A 19,012-nucleotide genomic window follows, 5' to 3' on the forward strand; every position below is an offset into this window, starting at 1 on the left:
CTATAGTACAATATGCAGATTTTTGTTTTAACAGGCTCTGCTTACCTTATTTAGTCGAGCTCGTTGATCAGTTTCCCGGGGCAAGCAGAATCGCCGATGACTCCTGCGGACAGGTCACCCGTTCCCTCGAGATTGCCCTTGACTTGTCCCCTCTCTCATCAACCTTTCATGGACCGAATTCAGAAGTGTGAAACCATCCTCTGCTACCAAGTTTTGTTGATGATCAGTTTCATGAGACGGAGATCAAGTCAAGGCGCCGGAGAGGGTGGATTCAATTATCGTAAGGCAGCTTTATTAAGATACAAAGATATTTGGCATAGCGTGCACGGACTCGTTCCGTCACCTCTTAAGGAGACAGCAGAAGAGAGCCCCGAAAACATGTTGTGTTTACATTTTATACAGTGTAACAATAATGAAATGACGTAGGTTGAGTCTGGTAGATTCGCTCTCCTGACTGGTCGATGAGTGTTGAGGGCGGTCCCGTCCCCGACTAATGTCGACTTCTCATTGGCTCTTGACAGTGTTCTTTGTTCTTGAAACCCAGCCCTCAGGGATGTGTGTGTGTGTGTGTGTGTGTCAGGAGTCTACTCAGCCTACACTACTTCTAGCTTATCTTCATGTGTGTACCCGAGAGTCAGACACCCAAGGACAGTGCCTGTTTTTATGCTACAGTTAAGACAGTTTCTGCTACCAGCCCCTCCTGTACACCTGTCCTTGAGCGGCCCCACAACCAGGCATTGTGTGTGTGTGTGGGTGGTTAGGATTAACTGTTCTGCAAGATGTTATCTTGGTATAATGATTGTGTAAGGTTACTGGCAGTGTTTAGGCAATATCGCATTAGTATCAAGAGACATAAAGAATATATTTATTACAATACCCATATATAGGACTCTCAATCAGAGGCAACTAGAAAACACCTGCCTCCAATTGAGAGTCCAACCCCAATTAACTAGACATAGATATACAACTAACCAGAAAGAACATAGAAATACTAACACAGAACATAACCCGGAACTAACTAACCAAACACCCTACTAAATAAACCACCAGCCCGAACCACATAAACAAAATACCCGCTGCCACGTCCTGACCAAATTACAATTACAAATAATCCCTAATACTGGTCAGGACGTGACACTCAGCCAATCGTCAGTCATTTGTGTAAGTGCTGTGCTTGTTGATTGTCCTTCCCTATAAGCGTGCTAAAAGTCTGTTTACTGTGAAATAGCATTATATTTGGTCAAACACCATTTTTTCCAGAAGTTTACTAAGGGTTTACTAAGGGATGGTAACAGGCTGATTGGTCGGCTATTTGAGCCAGTAAAGGGGGCTTTACTATTCTTGGGTAGCGGAATGACTTTAGCTTCCCTCCAGGCCTGAATTGAAGATGTGGCAAATAGGAGTGGCAATATCATCTGCTATTATCCTCAGTAATTTTCCATCCAGATTGTCAGACCCCGGTGACTTGTCATTGTTGATAGACAACAATTTTTCCACCTCTTCCACACTGACTTTACGCAATTCAAAAGTACAATTCTTGGTTTGGTCCGATATACTTGGATGTGTAGTGTCAGCGTTTGTTGCTGGCATGTCATCCCTAAGTTTGCTTATCTTGCCAATGAAAAGGTAATTAAAGTAGTTGGCAATATCAGTCGGCTTTGATCAATGAGCCGCTCTTCTGGGAAGGCTATTCACTAGATGTTGGAACGTTGCTGCAGGGACTTGCTTCCATTCAGCCATGAGCATTAGTGAGGTTGTGCACTGATGTTGGGGTGATTAGGCCTGGCTCGCAGTCAGCGTTCCAATTAGTCCCAAAGGTGTTCGATGTGGTTGAGGTCAGGGCTCTGTGCAGGCCAGTCAAGTTCTTCTACACCGATCTTAACAAACCATTTCTGTATGGACCTTGCTTTGTGCTCTGGGGCATTGTCATGCTGTAACAGGAAAGGACCTTGCCCAAACTGTTGCCATGAAGTTGGAAGCCCAGAATCATCTAGAATGGCATTGTATGCTGTAGCATTAAGATTTCCCTTCACTGGAACTAAGGGGCTAGCCCGAACCATGAAAAATGGCCCCAGACCATTATTACTTCACCACCCAACTTTACAGTTGGCACTATGCATTGGGGCAGGTATCTGCCTAAGCCAGATTTGCCTGTCGGACTGCCATATGGTGAAGCGTGATTCATCACTCCAGAGAACGCATTTCCACTGCTCCACAGTTCAATGGTGGTGAGCTTTACACCACTTCATCCGACACCTGGCATTGCGCATGGTGATCTTTGGCTTTCATGAAGCTCCCGACGAACAGTTTTTATGCTGAATTTGCTTCCAGAGGCAGCTTGGAGCTCTGTAGTGAATGTTGTAACCGAGGACAGATGATTTTTACGCGCTTGAGCACTCGGCGCTCCCGTTCTGTGAGCGTGTGTGGCTGTACAGGAGGGGGCTGAGCACACACCCTTGTGGGGCCCCTGTGTTAAGGATCGGGGAAGTGGAGGTGTTGTTTCCTACCATCACCACCTGAGGGGGTGGCCTGTCAGGAAGTCCAGGACCCAGTTGCACAGAACGGGGTTCAGACCCAGGGCCCCAAGCTTAATGATGAGTTTGGAGCATACTATGGTGTTGAAGGCTGAGCTGTAGTCAATGAATGGCATTATTACGTAGGTATTCCTCTTGTCCAGATGGGATAGGGCAGTGTGGAGTGTAATGGTGATTGTATCGTCTGTGGATCTATTGGGGCGGTAAGAAAATAGGAAGTGGGTCTTCTAGGGTGTCAGGTAAGGTAGAGGTGATGTGATATGATCCTTAGCTAGCCTTTCAAAGCACTTCATGATGACAGATGTGATTGCTACGGGGCGATAGTCATTTAGTTCAGTTACCTTTGCTTTCTTGCGTACAGGAACAATGGTGGATATCTTGAAGTAAGTGGGGACAACAGACTGGAATAGGGAGAGATTGAATATGTCTGTAAACACTCTAGCCAGCTGGTCTGTGCATGCTCTGAGGACACTGCTGGGGATGCCGTCTAGGCCAGTAGCCTTGCGAGGTGTTAACACGCTTAAATGTCTTACTCACGTCGGCCACAGAGAACGAGAGCCCTATGTCCTTGGGAGAGGGCCACGTCGGTGGCACTGTTTTTTTATCCTCAAAGCGGGCGAAAAATGTGTTTACTTAAAACAGTTTTAGCTAATCCTTCCCTTAAGCCTAACCTTAAACCTTTAACCTAAGTCCTAACCTTAACCCTGACCCCTAGCTAACGTTAGCGAGCTAGCTAAAGTTAGCCCCCTAGCTAGAATTCGTAACATATAACATGTTTTGCAATTTCGTAACATATAATGGAAATTGTAGTTGGAACATATTAAAATGGGTGAAGGACATCCATAAATTAAAACATACTATTCGTAACATATCATACTAAATGGATTGTCCAGATTTACTTATAGAATAATATGAAATGCTCTGATACCAGGATGTAGTTACACATGCCATATAGACAGTTTCCATCAATCATGAATCAATCAATCATGAATTATTTGACGTCAATGACAATTCTCAATGCCATGAAACGTTAAATCAGAACATAGATTGTGTTTTAATGATTAAGTCAGAATATGAGTGACATTCTGTGTCAATTTCTCCATAGGGACAACATGGATTTCTCAGAGCATTATGGGAATTTCTTCGAGAATTATGTCACAGAAGATCATGGGGAGTCTAACTTGTATTATGACCCGTTATTTGAAACGTCTGTGTCAGAACAAGTGCATCAATCCATACGGGTGGTGTCCATAGTTCTCTGCAGCATTGCCTGTGTCCTCGGTATCCCAGGCAACGCCTTTGTCATCTGGATAGCTGGAGTGAAGATGAAGAGGACAGTCAACACTGTCTGGTTTGTAAACCTGGCTGTAGCAGACCTCCTCTGCTGTGTCTCCATACCCTTCTCCATAGCTGACATCATACTGAACCAACACTGGCCTTATGGAGAGGCTATGTGTAAGATTCTTCCATCCATGGTCGTCCTCAACATGTTCGCCAGTGTCTTCACACTCGTTCTCATCAGCCTGGACCGCTTTGCCCTGGTCATCAAGCCTGTCTGGGCCCAGAACCACCGGAGCATCACCCTGGCCTGGCTGCTCTGTGGTCTGGTCTGGGTCCTGGCCCTGCTCCTCAGCCTCCCCTCTATGATCTACAGAGAAATAGTAGTCCATGATGATATGAACATAACACTGTGCATCTATAACCACCTACAAGACAAAACTGAGGGCAACCATTCGGCTATCAAAGCCACCCACGTCACCAGGCTTATACTCGGCTTCCTCATCCCCCTACTGGTCATCGCTGTCTGCTACCTGCTGATCGGTAGGAAGGTGAGCAGCGGCCGCTTTAAATCCCAGAGAGCCTTCCAGATCATTTTGGTTGTGGTGACGGCGTTCTTTGTGTGTTGGCTGCCTTATCACGTCATTGGACTGGTGATCGAGTATGGCGAGGAAGCCTCCCAGGTCATGGCCGGGACTCTAGACCCCCTGGCCGTCTCTCTGGCTTACATCAACAGCTGTCTCAACCCTGTCCTGTATGTGTTCATGGGTCAGGACTTCAAGGAGAGGGTCAGGGTTTCTCTACGTAAAATATTTGAGAAGGTCTTCAGCGAGGATGTGACTCTGCGTTCCTCTGTGTACTCCAAGGGACAGTCACAGCTCTCAAAGGCCACCAACTCGTCTGAGGCTCAGGTCTGAGTCAGAAATGTCAAACGCTCCTGTGTCAGTTACACAATATATGCAGATGTGTTGATCTTCCCTGACCTAAAGTACTAAAATGAGCATAGAAAACATTTTACAAGCAATTAAGAAATTAGACTTTGACAATAACAAAAGAGGGTTTAAAGTTCAGTCCATGCCTGATTGAAATGTTGCATGCATGGCTTTTTGTGTAAAGCTGTTGGGTTTTTGTTCAAAATTTGTCCTAAAAACGCTCATCTATTACACTTATGTTTTTCTTATCAATGTAATTATAATGGGGTGTGGAGGAAGGAAGTACCAGCACTGTAGATTACTCTAATGAAGACATAACAAATGAAACGTTTTAGTCACCCACCCATCTTACACCTTCATCTATCATTTAAAAAAACTAACCAATAAATATCAACTGGTGCTGGTTGGTGTAGTTGGTCTCCTGAGTGGCGCAGTGGTCTAAGGCACTGCATCTCAGTGCAAGAGGTGTCACTACAGACCCTGGTTCGAATCTAGGCTGTATCACATCCGGCGCAATTGGCGCAGCATCGTCTGGTTTTGGCAGGGGTAGGCTGTTATTGTAAATAAGAATTTGTTCTTAACTGACTTACCTAGTTAAAGGTTAAATTAAAAGTCTCTAGATAACCACATTGTGGTGCTTTGAGAAACCCCATAATTAAACTTGACTAACCCCATATACTGCCAGTGAAGTTGTCCCTGGAACTGAATAGATTGTTCTGACACATGAAAATGAACATTTCAATCAGAATACCCTTTTGCTGACAGGCCTACTCAGCTATCTCCTGTTATGTGTATGTGACGACTCATTGGGTGGGCTGGAGTTTAATTGGGACAGGAGTTAGTCAACTATTAGCTAATCCTCTGCTGGGAAACTGAAACTTACATTTCACCCCGAGTTCCCTTTTTATCTTCCCTGTTTTACATTCCTCCTAATGGATGTAGGAGCCATATAAATAGGATGACTAGAATGGACAAATCCCCTCAGACCACAACAATGTGAAAGTACACTTAAGGGAATGTCCGTTCCAGTAATTATTTTTCTATCCTTAAACTTGGAATCTGCCTTCTATGTCTTGTATGACTATCATTGGCCGGTCAATGCTGTAGTGTGTTGATGTGGACAATAATTACACTTACAGTGCCTTGCGAAAGTATTCGGCCCCTTGAACTTTTCGAACTTTTGCCACATTTCAGGCTTCAAACATAAAGATATAAAACTGTAATTTTTTTGTGAAGAATCAACAACAAGTGGGACACAATCATGAAGTGGAACGAAATTTATTGGATATTTCAAACTTTTTTAACAAATAAAAAACGGAAAAATTGGGCGTGCAAAATTATTCAGCCCCCTTAAGTTAATACTTTGTAGCGCCACCTTTTGCTGCGATTACAGCTGTAAGTCGCTTGGGGTATGTCTCTATCAGTTTTGCACATCGAGAGACTGAAATTTTTGCCCATTCCTCCTTGCAAAACAGCTCGAGCTCAGTGAGGTTGGATGGAGAGCGTTTGTGAACAGCAGTTTTCAGTTCTTTCCACAGATTCTCGATTGGATTCAGGTCTGGACTTTGACTTGGCCATTCTAACACCTGGATATGTTTATTTGTGAACCATTCCATTGTAGATTTTGCTTTATGTTTTGGATCATTGTCTTGTTGGAAGACAAATCTCCGTCCCAGTCTCAGGTCTTTTGCAGACTCCATCAGGTTTTCTTCCAGAATGGTCCTGTATTTGGCTCCATCCATCTTCCCATCAATTTTAACCATCTTCCCTGCCCCTGCTGAAGAAAATCAGGCCCAAACCATGATGCTGCCACCACCATGTTTGACAGTGGGGATGGTGTGTTCAGGGTGATGTGCTGTGTTGCTTTTACGCCAAACATAACGTTTTGCATTGTTGCCAAAAAGTTCGATTTTGGTTTCATCTGACAGAGCACCTTCTTCCACATGTTTGGTGTGTCTCCCAGGTGGCTAGTGGCAAACTTTAAACGACACTTTTTATGGATATCTTTAAGAAATGGCTTTCTTCTTGCCACTCTTCCATAAAGGTCAGATTTGTGCAGTATACGACTGATTGTTGTCCTATGGACAGAGTCTCCCACCTCAGCTGTAGATCTCTGCAGTTCATCCAGAGTGATCATGGGCCTCTTGGCTGCATCTCTGATCAGTCTTCTCCTTGTATGAGCTGAAAGTTTAGAGGGACGGCCGGGTCTTCGTAGATTTGCAGTGGTCTGATACTCCTTCCATTTCAATATTATCGCTTGCACAGTGCTCCTTGGGATGTTTAAAGCTTGGGAAATCTTTTTGTATCCAAATCCGGCTTTAAACTTCTCCACAACAGTATCTCGGACCTGCCTGGTGTGTTCCTTGTTCTTTATGATGCTCTCTGCGCTTTAAACGAACCTCTGAGACTATCACAGAGCAGGTGCATTTATACGGAGACTTGATTACACACAGGTGGATTCTATTTATCATCATTAGTCATTTAGGTCAACATTGGATCATTCAGAGATCCTCACTGAACTTCTGGAGAGAGTTTGCTGCACTGAAAGTAAAGGGGCTGAATAATTTTGCACGGACAATTTTTCAGTTTTTTATTTGTTAAAAAAGTTTGAAATATCCAATAAATTTCGTTCCACTTCATAATTGTGTCCCACTTGTTGTTGATTCTTCACAAAAAATTACAGTTTTCTATCTTTATGTTTGAAGCCTGAAATGTGGCAAAAGGTCGAAAAGTTCAAGGGGGCCGAATACTTTCGCAAGGCACTGTACATATTATACCATCCAATCTCAGTTGCATATTTTATCAAATAAATCAATTATTTTGATCAGTAGCTGTGTCCTCGGTCATTGATAATGTATGATGTCACACTTCAGAAAGAGTCACATGCTGTATACCAGAGATAATGTTTATTCTTATTCAGTCAATTTTTTCATTACATCTAACTGAAAGGAAGAAAACCGCATTAATCCCTTGCATAGCATACCTCTCACATCAATGGAGAAAAAAACACCTTAAATCCAATGACATTGTGGTCTTTCAAAGCACACTTCTAAAACAGTACAAAGAAATCCTGATTCACCCAAATAATGAACCTTTCAATATGGAAAAACACATTTCCTAAGGCATCAAAATCGTCTATTGTAACACCAATATATAAATCACCAGACCAATATGATGTAAGCAACTACAGACCAATCAGTATCCTCCCTGTCATCTCCAAGGTTGCAGAGAAAGTGGTCATGGAACAGCTAACAGCCCACTTGAATGTGGGTAGTTTTCCCCTTCACCCCATGCAGTTTGGGTTTAGGTCACTCTACAGACTCTACAGAAAATGTATGTTGCTATCTCCTAAAGATGATCAATGCCAAGCTGGACAAACGGGGTGCAGTTCTCCTCCACCTCAGAAAAGCCTTTGACACTGTTAACCACAACATCCTCTCAAAGCTATCCAACTTCAACATCTCATCAAGTGCTTTGATAAAAAAAGCATGTATTTCTCCACAAAACTAAACGAACAGGCTTACCCGGACATACTCATCCACAGACAAAAATCTAAACAGACACAGAGTTTAAATATCTGGGCATTATCCTACACTTTAAACTTTTAAAAAACACATTAAAAATATGTCCACAGAATCAGATATATTCTCTGAAATGTTTTGAACTCACTCTCTACACAGGCAGCCAAGATGTATTTACATGCAATGATCTTCTCTCACCTGTCCTATTGTATCACCAGCTGGTCAACAACACCATAGTACCCTCTGTTGGATTTGACATTTTGAACATTGATATATTAAAGACATGATAGATCAGACGCATAGTATATTAAAGAGTGAGATCTGTAGAAAGATAGAGTGGCTGTGGAATGTGCTGGGTGGATGGGAGGAGATCAAAGGATTGCTATAGGGGAGGCAGATGGACATCTGTGGACTAGGCGAAGGAGGGGTTGAGGTCAGATCCCCTGAAGGGAGTAATATAGGTTTACTACTCTCTTCCTGTGGAACCATAATATGTAAGGATTGGAGAGAAGGAGTGTCTTAAGTGGGATATATATATATATATATATATATATATATATATATATATCTATCTGTGATGGGAGAAATGTGGGGTTGTCTGAATTACAGCTGTACAGAACTTTTGGGAAGAATTAAACTTGGTTAAAGCTTCTCTAGTGTCCGTAGGTTCTTATTTTTCAGAGTAAATAACTTAACACCTTCAAGCTCATCATTAAGCTCAGGGCCCTTAGTCTGAATCCCGTCTTCTGCAACTTGGTCCTGGACTTCCTGACGCCCCAATGTGTTTAAGGTAGGAAACAAGACCTCCACTACACTGATCCTCAACACAGGGGACCCACAAGCGTGCATGCTCAGCCCGCTCCGGTACTCCCTGTTCACCAATGACTGCGTGGCCACGCAAGCTTCTACTCAATCATCAAGTTTGCAGACAACAAACTTGGAGCTGATTTGAACTTCAGGAGCTGCAGAGGGGGCACACCCCTATCCACATCAACGGGACCTCAGTGGAGAAGGTGAAAAACTACAAGTTCCTCGGCATACAAATCACTGACAATCTGAAATGGTCCACCCACACTGTCAAGGGGTGCGTAACTGGTGACATGGAAGTCAAACGCAGGAGTGCAGAACTTGGTAAATAGCCGGAGCCATTTAATGTACATAACTACCGGCATACAAAAGTAACAAAACACATGGGCACAAAAAACCCGTATCGCACCAGTCACATAAAGCACACGTACTTACAATAAACAATTCCCGACAAGGACATGGGGGAAACAGAGGGAACATATACAACATGTAATTAGGGAATTGAAACCAGGTGAGTGCGACAACCAGACAAAACAAATGGAATATGAAAAATAGATTGATGATGGCTAGAAGACCGGTGACGTCGACCGCCGAACACCGCCCGAACAAGGAGAGGAACCGACTTTGGCAGAAGTCTTGACACACACAGAGGCTGAAGAAATTTGGCTAGTCCCCTAAGACCCTCACAAACTTTTACAGGTGCAGCATTGAAATCATCCTGTCGGGCTGTATCACCACCTGATATGGCAACTGCTTCTATTTCAAGGCCATCAGACTGTTAAATAGCCATCACTAGCCGGCCTCCACCCAGTACCTTGACTTTCAGCCTATGTCAAAGTAATCCATCCTATAGACAGTTGTGGCATATCAAGAAGCTTATTAAACAGCATGATCATTAGCATTGTCTTGTGTGACAAAACTGCACATTTTAGAGTGGCCTTTTATTGTCCCCAGCACAAGTGCACCTGTGAAATGATCATGCTGTTTAATCAGCTTCTTGATAAACCACAATTGTCAGGTGGATGGATTATCTTGGCAAAGGAGAAATACTGACTAACATGGATGTAAACAAATTTGTGTACAACATTTGAGAGAATTAAGTTTTTGTGTGCATGGGGTATTTTATTTCAGCTCATGAAACATGGCACCAACACTTTACATGTTGCATTTTTGTTCAGTATAGTTATGTTTATTTTGGGTCTGTGGATGGAAATTAGCAGTGTTAAGCTAACTCTGGTTCAAACATCATACGCTACATGGCCAAAAGTATATGGGTTGCTGCTCGTCGAACATCTCATTCCAAAATCATGGGCATTAATATGGAGTTGGTCCCCCCTTTGCTGCTATAACAGCCTCCAGTCTTCTGGGAAGGCTTTCCACTAGATGTTGGAACGTTGCTGCAGAGACTTGCTTCCATTCAGCCATGAGCATTAGTGAGGTCGGGACTAAGGGGCCTTGCCCGAACCATGAAAAACAGCCCCAGACCATTTTTCCTCCTCCACCAAACTTTACAGTTGACACTATGCATTGGGGCAGGTAGCATTCTCCTGGCATCCGCCAAACCCAGATTCATCTGTCAGACTGCCAGATGGTGAAGCATGATTCATCACTCCAGAGAACGTGTTTCCACTGCTCCAGAGTTCAACGGTGACAAGCGTTACACCACTCCAGCCGATGCTTAGCATTGCCCATGGTGATCTTAGGCTTGTGTGCGGGTGCGTGGCCATGGAAACCCATTTCATGAAACGTCAGCACTTATTTTCCGAATTTTTGAAAAACTTTGTGACAAGGATTTGACACCCCTCTGTTTCATGACAGTAGAACCTAAATATCAACATTTTAAACATACTGAAGGTGCAAATTTGTTGTATTTAAATTCAGTTAATGTAGTCCCATTGTATATAGACAGCAAGTAAGACTGTTGTCTTTAATTATGAATGGTTATAAGAATGAACTCACTGAGAATCCTCAGTTTTATGCTCAGTTAAGTTGAAACTTAAAATTATAAACTTGTGTAAGACATTGTGTATGAAACAATTCCTCCCCTAGGGACAAAATGAATGGGAATTATTTCGAGGAGGACCATGACTACAGTATGTCTACCTATTATGACATGTTCAATGAAACTGATGAATCAGAGCAGGTAAATCAGTCCATACGGGTGGTGTCCATGGTCATCTACAGCATCACTTGTGTCCTCGGTATCCCAGGCAATGGCTCTGTCATCTGGATAGCTGGAGGGAAGATGAAGAGGACAGTCAACACTGTCTGGTTTGTAAACCTGGCTGTAGCAGACCTCCTCTGCTGTATCTCCATACCTTTCTCGTTGGCTGATATCATACTGAACCAACACTGGCCATTTGGGGAGGGTATGTGTAAGATTCTCCCCTCTGCCATGTATCTCAACATGCTCTCCAGTGTCTTCACCCTGGTTCTTATCAGCCTGGACCGCTTTGTCCTCATCATCCTGCCTCTCTGGGCTCAGAACCACCAGAGCATCGCCCTGGCCTGGTTGCTGTGTGGTCTGGCCTGGGTACTGGCCTTGTTCCTCAGCCTCCCCACCATGATCCATAATGGGACCATCGATGTTGGTGACGATATGATTATGTACACCTCTATACACCCCCTTGGTGAAAACAACATTTAGGGGCCTGTTTTTGGCCATCAAAGCCACCCATGTCCCCAGGCTGGTCCTCGGCTTCCTCGTTCCCCTGTTGGTCATCGCTGTCTGCTACCTGCTCATCGGCAGAAGGGTGAGCAGTGCTCGCTTCAAGTCTCAAAGGGCCTTCAGGCTCATTCTGGGCGGGGTGGCAGCGTTCTTTGTGTGCTGACTGCCGTATCACACCATAGGTATGGTGATTGGGTATGGTAGGTTTGCCTCGGCAGGTGAAGCCTGGAATTGGTACCCCCTGGCCATCTCTCTGGCTTACGTCAACAGCTGCCTCAACCCTGTATGTGTTCATTGGCCAGGACTTCAAGGATAGGGTCAGGGTCTCTCTCCATAAAGTGTTTGAGAATGTCTTCAGTGAGGATGTCAACACACTCATCTGTGGCTCAGGTCTAAGTCAGAAATGTCTTATACCTCTCCTGGGTCGTATTCATAAACAGCATGTTTAACATTATACTCCCCGTTGTATTTATTTGGACACTTATGAGGGAAAAATCGATGATAACCTCTAAGTTTATGTACCTATACAAAGTATTGAAGGACCTCCAATGGTTTTATAAGCTTGTTGTATTGGAACATTATCGTGTGTGTGTGTGCGTGTGTGTGTGTGTGTGTGTGTGTGTGTGTGTGTGTGTGTGTGTGTGTGTGTGTGTGTGTGTGTGTGTGTGTGTGTGTGTGTGTGTGTGTGTGTGTGTGTGTGTGTGTGTGTGTGTGTAACCACAGATGCTCAAGGTGAGCTGCCAAGAGCGCTGCCTCAGACTTTAGAGGAAACTGCGTCTAGAGAGGTTTTCCACACACGTACACATACCAAGATCATGTGTTATATGCTTGCACAAGAAGTTTGGCTATATAAACTGTGCCCCAACATTATTCGTTGAGCTCTCAGCCTTCCACCTTAGAGTGTATGGTTAACCAGCATCATTATTGCAATTCTTAATAAAGACTAATTGTTTGAAGAAGTGACTAAGTCTCTCCCACTTGAATAGAATTTCCACCGCATAGTGAAGCTACAACTTTTCATTTGGCTCTATACTCCAGCATTTTGGATTTAAGATCAAATGTTTTATATGAGGCGACAGTACAGAATGTAATCTTTTATTTTAAGGTATTTTCATAGATTCTGTTTTACTGTTTAGAAATGAAAGCACTTCATGCATCTAGTCCCCCATTTGAAAGTGTCTTAAATACTTGGACGAAATTCACTAATAGTGTATTAAAATAGTCAAACTTTTAGTATTTGGTCCCATATTCCTAGCATATAATGATTACATCAACCTTGTGACTCTACAAACCTGTTGGATGCATTTGCAGTTTGTTTTGGATGCGTTTCGGATTATCTTGTGCCCGATAGAAATTAATGGTAAATAATGTATTGAGTCATTTTGGAGTCACTTTTATTTTAAATAAGAATAGAATATGTTTCTAACCACTTCTACATTAATGTGCATGCCCACCGTTATTACAGATAATCATGAATGCATCATGAATAATTATGAGTGACAAAGTTGCAGAGGAAAAAATATCATACCCCCAAGACATGCTAACCTCTCAACATTACAATAACAGGGGTCATTTTGGGGGGGGTATGATATTTACCCAATAGGGTTGAACCTGGAACCAAAAAGGGTGCTCGCTCCTATAGGGATAGCCGAAGAACCCTTTTAGAACCCTTTTTTTTTCTAGGAGTGTACCCTTAATTTCTATTGAGCACAAAATAATCTGAAACACAACCAAAACAGCAAATGCATCCAACACATTTGTAGAGTCGCAAGCTTGATGTTGTCAATGCGTGCTAGGAATATGGGACCAAATACTAAACTTTTGACTACTTTAATACACATATTAATACACATATAAGTGAATTTGTCCCAATACTTATGGTCCCCTAAAATGGGGGGACTATGTACAAAAGTGCTGTTATTTCTAAACTGTTCACCCGATATGGATGAAAATACCCTCCAATTAAAGCTGATGGTATGCACTTTGACCTCGGTCATTGTATCATTTCAAATACGAAGTTCTGGAGTACAGAGCCAAAACAACAACAAATGTGTCACTGTCCCAATGCTTTTGGAGCTTACTGTATATGATACTTCACACGCGCATATGGCACATACTGTTAAAAATTACCTGTGATTTGACAGTAAGTTACAGTAAAAATATAGAACCAACTTGATTTAAGGTGTCATTGTTGTAAAATGACAATATGCTGCTGTATTCTGATTACATACTAGTATATTATAATATTTACTGTATTTTTACTATAACTCAGGTATGTTATTGTAATTTTACAGGATAAGTGTAACATTTTTTAACATGATTTACTGTTAGCACACTTGGGACTGAATCTCACCTGGGCTTTGAACTCACAACCTCTTTGTTGCCAGTGACCTGAATTTCCTGCTATGCCACCAGGTATGTGGTTATGATAGAGATTGTTAAAAAATTATAACCAATAGAGGGTTCTGTCATATGTCCATATGGGGGAATGCTGTTTGGTGATAGAGATTGGCAATAGAATAATTGGCATTTGCTAAAAGTTGCCCCGAATCAACTCAATAATTCAGATTATCTGACAACACCAACATAAAAATAGCAATGCTCAGGGACACTTGACGTACAGTGTGAATAAATCCTCTGGGGATTTGAACTTGCAACCTTTTGGTTGGAAAGGCATCAATGTTTCAGCAGGGCCACCCGGTATATATATATACTGCTCAAAAAAATAAAGGGAACACTTAAACAACACAATGTAACTCCAAGTCAATCACACTTCTGTGAAATCAAAATGGTGGAAATTATAGGCAATTAGCAAGACACCCCCAATAAAGGAGTGGTTCTGCAGGTGGTGACCTCAGACCACTTCTCAGTTCCTATGCTTCCTGGCTGATGTTTTGGTCACTTTTGAATGCTGGCAGTGCTTTCACTCTAGTGGTAGCATGAGACGGAGTCTACAACCCACACAAGTGGCTCAGGTAGTGCAGCTCATCCAGGATGGCACATCAATGCGAGCTGTGGCAAGAAGGTTTGCTGTGTCTGTCAGCGTAGTGTCCAGAGCATGGAGGCGCTACCAGGAGACAGGCCAGTACATCAGGAGACGTGGAGGAGGCCTGTGGAGGGCAAAAACCCAGCAGCAGGACCGCTACCTCCGCCTTTGTGCAAGGAGGGGCAGGAGAAGCACTGCTAGAGCCCTGCAAAATGACCTCCAGCAGGCCACAAGTATGCATGTGTCTGCTCAAACGGTCAGAAACAGACTCCATGAGGGTGGTATGAGGGCCCGACGTCCACAGGTGGGGGTTGTGCTTACAGCCCAACACCGTGTAGGACGTTTGGCATTTGCCAGAGAACACCAAGATTGGCAAATTCGCCACTGGCGCCCTGTGCTCTTCACAGATGAAAGCAGGTTCACACTGAGCACATGTGACAGACGTGACAGAGTCTGGAGACGCCGTGGAGAACGTTCTGCTGCCTGCAACATCCTCCAGCATGACCGGTTCGGCGGTGGGTCAGTCATGATGTGGGGTGGCATTTCTTTGGGGGGCCGCACAGCCCTCCATGTGCTCGCCAGAGGTAGACTGAGGTAGCCATTAGGTACCGAGATGAGATCCTCAGACCCCTTGTGAGACCATATGCTGGTGCGGTTGGCCCTGGGTTCCTCCTAATGCAAGACAATGCTAGATCTCATGTGGCTGGAGTGTGTCAGCAGTTCCTGCAAGAGGAAGGCATTGATGCTATGGACTGGCCCGCCCGTTCCCCAGACCTGAATCCAATTGAGCACATCTGGGACATCATGTCTCGCTCCATCCACCAACGCCACGTTGCACCACAGACTGTCCAGGAGTTGGCGGATGCTTTAGTCCAGGTCTGGGAGGAGATCCCTCAGGAGACCATCCGCCACCTCATCAGGAGCATGCCCAGGCGTTGTAGGGAGGTCATACAGACACGTGGAGGCCACACACACTACTGAGCCTCATTTTGACTTGTTTTAAGGACATTACATCAAAGTTGGATCAGCCTGTAGTGTGGTTTTCCACTTTAATTTTGAGTGTGACTCCAAATCCAGACCTCCATGGGTTGATAAATTGGATTTCCATTGATTATTTTTGTGTGATTTTGTTGTCAGCACATTCAACTATGTAAAGAAAAAAGTATTTAATAAGATTATTTCATTCATTCAGATCTAGGATGTTATTTTAGTGTTCCCTTTATTTTTTTGATTAGTGTATATATATATATTTTTTTTTACCAAGAACCTATATCCACATACTCTCAAAAATAAAAGTATGGTTAGAGTACAGTGTTGTACCCTGTACAACTTCCAGCGCACGTTTACTGTGAACACTGAGGCTGTACCCGCTTCAAGTTAGTTTCAACAGTGGCCAAGTAGGCAACTGTGGCTATTTAATCATAATGTTGTTTGATGCAAGAAACCACTTAAAAATTATTCCCATACCATTATTACAGAGAAATCAGAGAAATCATGCTACCCTTTGCCTATTGGCTACTTAGCTTATTCAAGCCTGTCTCAAAATACAACACTGTCCCTTTAAGACAAATAAAAAGCTCTGACTCGTTTTTCAAAGATGTTTAGAAATGTACACATTTTGTGCTCTTGTAGGAAGCAATCACTCCCCTATTGCTGACTACAAATGATCTATAACTGGGGTAATAACTCACTAAATAAGGATATATACAAAATGTGCACACGTGGCTACATGAAGCTCTCGCTTTGATCTCAAAACAAGCGCAGCTACTCACAACCGCTCATGCTGTAAACACAGTCCATTTCAAAGTAAATGGAACGGATGGCAATGGTCTATTTGCATATAGGCCTACCGCAGCTTGTTTATTGTTTATGCCGCACAGGTCTGTGTAGAGTACAGGCTGAGTAGTGTGTCAATGCAATAGAATCTTACTCCTATGCATTCTGCATACAATAAAATCTCTTGCATAGATTGTTTTGTTTCGGTATATTGCATTGAAAGTGGCTGACATTGTGTTGATTTGATCACAATTTCCACAGTAAAGGGAAACGTTGATAGTGTTACAGGGAAAACTCTAGAACAGTGGTCACCAACCTTTTCTGAGTCAAAATGCAAGCCAAGATCTACTGCTCAGATTGTTTTGGAACATGACATAAAAAACTTAAGCCTATGCAACATCAACCAATTAAAAACAGTACTGTAGCAATTAGGTCTGTGCAGTAAGCTATAGGCCCAATACATTATCACTTCTTGTTGGCTTTGCTTGAAATGCCCTGCCAATGCATTGTTGTTCGGGCCTGTTTTGTGTGCTGTTTGTTCTATAAAAGACCACGGTAATGTTGATTAGAAAGTATTTACTTAAGCATCACTCGGTAGTGTCATGATTAAATGTAATTTTAGCTTCCAAATGAGAGAATTGGGTTTTCATAAGGAAAGTGCCCTGCTTAATCAGTGGCCCGCCCCTGTGAAGAGACATGGGTTCTAAACATTGAAACACACCCTTCTCCCTCTCCACTATATAAGCCTTTGACGAAAAGGTAACCACTCAGTTCCGGGTACGTGAGGTCTGCAGCCTCTGCGTTAAAAGGACACACATGTCAAGTACAGAACTAAGCCAACCTCGGCGTGAGCTTTGGTTGCGAATGGTATGAACTTTGAACCCTTATTCACTACAGAAGTGATACTTCCTAGCCGTTGAGTTAGCAGCGGCCGCTGTAAACGTGGGCTAGGAAAGGACGGACGGCGTATCCAGTCTAACACACAACGAAGATACTACAACGTATCCATTTTACCACCAGTGACATTCTTCCGAGGACAGGAAGATCTCTATTGGCCAACCCGGCCAGCATCTACGACCAATCTACCGAAGCGCAGCTCAGAGTAAATATTTATTGCATTTTTCTTTTCCAAATGGGCGGTAATTTAGAATGCATAAGATTCTGTATTTACGATAGCATAGCTTCTCCCTTTGTTCCTCAGTCTTCCCGCTCTTTCATTCAAGCCCAACCCCCTCTCTTTGTGTAACCAGCCGTCATGTCGGCTCCGTCCACCAGGGCCGTTTTCTGTATGACATAATTTGCATTCTGTGTATATGTAATTCTGTGTGATTAGTTTAGGTATTTGGTAAATAAATAATTAAACCCAATTTTGTATTGCTGATTCAACTTGTTAGCCAGGGTTCGTGAAGATAACCAAGAATTTACAACTTTCAGATGAGACTGAAAATAAAATGAGGATTAATATTGACGGCTATCGATGTAAAAGTCTTTAAGAGTTAATTCGGAAGATTACCGCCCTATAAACACTCTTCCGTGGTGTCCCAACTTTCTAGTTATTAATAAAATGTACATGATTAGCTAATCAGGTGATATTAATTACAGAGAAAGGATTTTATAGGATAGCATGTCATATCACTTAATCCGGCATAGCCAAAGACACGACATTAGCATGCATACAGCTCCATTCAGTGCATAGTAAGTAATGCCTAACTTGGCTCGGTAGTACTATATAGCATCACAGTCAGATACACATAACAGCAATGCCATCTATTGGCTTGGCGACATCTTGTAACAGGGCCTAAAATATTTAAAGTGTATGGCCGAGGTTTCCATGCTGCTCTGGATATTGGAGATGTTTCATGGACTGGTAGATAATCTGTTTTCTTGTATCAGTTTCTCTGTCTGTTCTTTTATCTATCATATCACTTACATATTCACAACACACCTAAATCCTCAAAATTTGAGATAGGTTATAAGATCACACAGGTAATAGATCCGTTATTATATTACTTGTGAGGCACAGGTGAGTGAGCATACATTTACATCATTTTCTTTTTCTTTTACTGGGCTGATGGTGTCTGCGTCTGATGGTCAGTCTCAGTGGAGGGAAAGAGCAGCAGACTGAGTGTCCGCCTCTCAACATCCCTCCACTCTCTCTTTCCTCCACTGACACTGACCAAAAAGGGCCACTGTCTTCCAGCTGATGGTGAAACTCGAGTTGCATCGCATTATTTCTGCCTCATGCAGAAATTCATGTTCCTCCTCCTATGAATAGAGAAAGTAAAATGTTCCTTGATATTGAACAAGAGCAAAGTCGCTAATAATACAACAACACATACCTACTCATTCATTGCTGTTGCAGTGCTTGTTGTAGCTCTGAGTGGAAATAGGAATAATGCACATTTGTACAGTTGTACAACTGAATGCATTCAACTGAAATGTGTCTTCCGCATTTAACCCAACCCCTCTGAATCAGACAGGTGCGGGGGGCTGCCATAATCGACATCCAC

The 19,012-nt window shown here is 43.0% G+C and overlaps 1 protein-coding gene and 1 pseudogene across 1 annotated transcript; both read left to right on the forward strand.

The window, feature by feature from the left end:
* Positions 1 to 3,607: 3,607 nt before the first annotated feature.
* c3ar1 (C3a anaphylatoxin chemotactic receptor) lies at positions 3,608 to 5,120 on the forward strand. The gene has a single exon (XM_029690262.1). The coding sequence runs from the start codon at positions 3,608 to 3,610 to the stop codon at positions 4,727 to 4,729; it is 1,122 nt and encodes a 373-aa protein (XP_029546122.1). The 3' UTR covers positions 4,730 to 5,120.
* A 6,008-nt stretch (positions 5,121 to 11,128) lies between these two features.
* Positions 11,129 to 12,189, forward strand: LOC115148343 (C3a anaphylatoxin chemotactic receptor-like; annotated as a pseudogene).
* The last annotated feature ends 6,823 nt before the right edge of the window (positions 12,190 to 19,012 follow it).

The sequence above is a fragment of the Salmo trutta genome, chromosome 15, assembly GCF_901001165.1.
Source record: "Salmo trutta chromosome 15, fSalTru1.1, whole genome shotgun sequence".
Classification (NCBI taxonomy): domain Eukaryota; kingdom Metazoa; phylum Chordata; class Actinopteri; order Salmoniformes; family Salmonidae; genus Salmo; species Salmo trutta.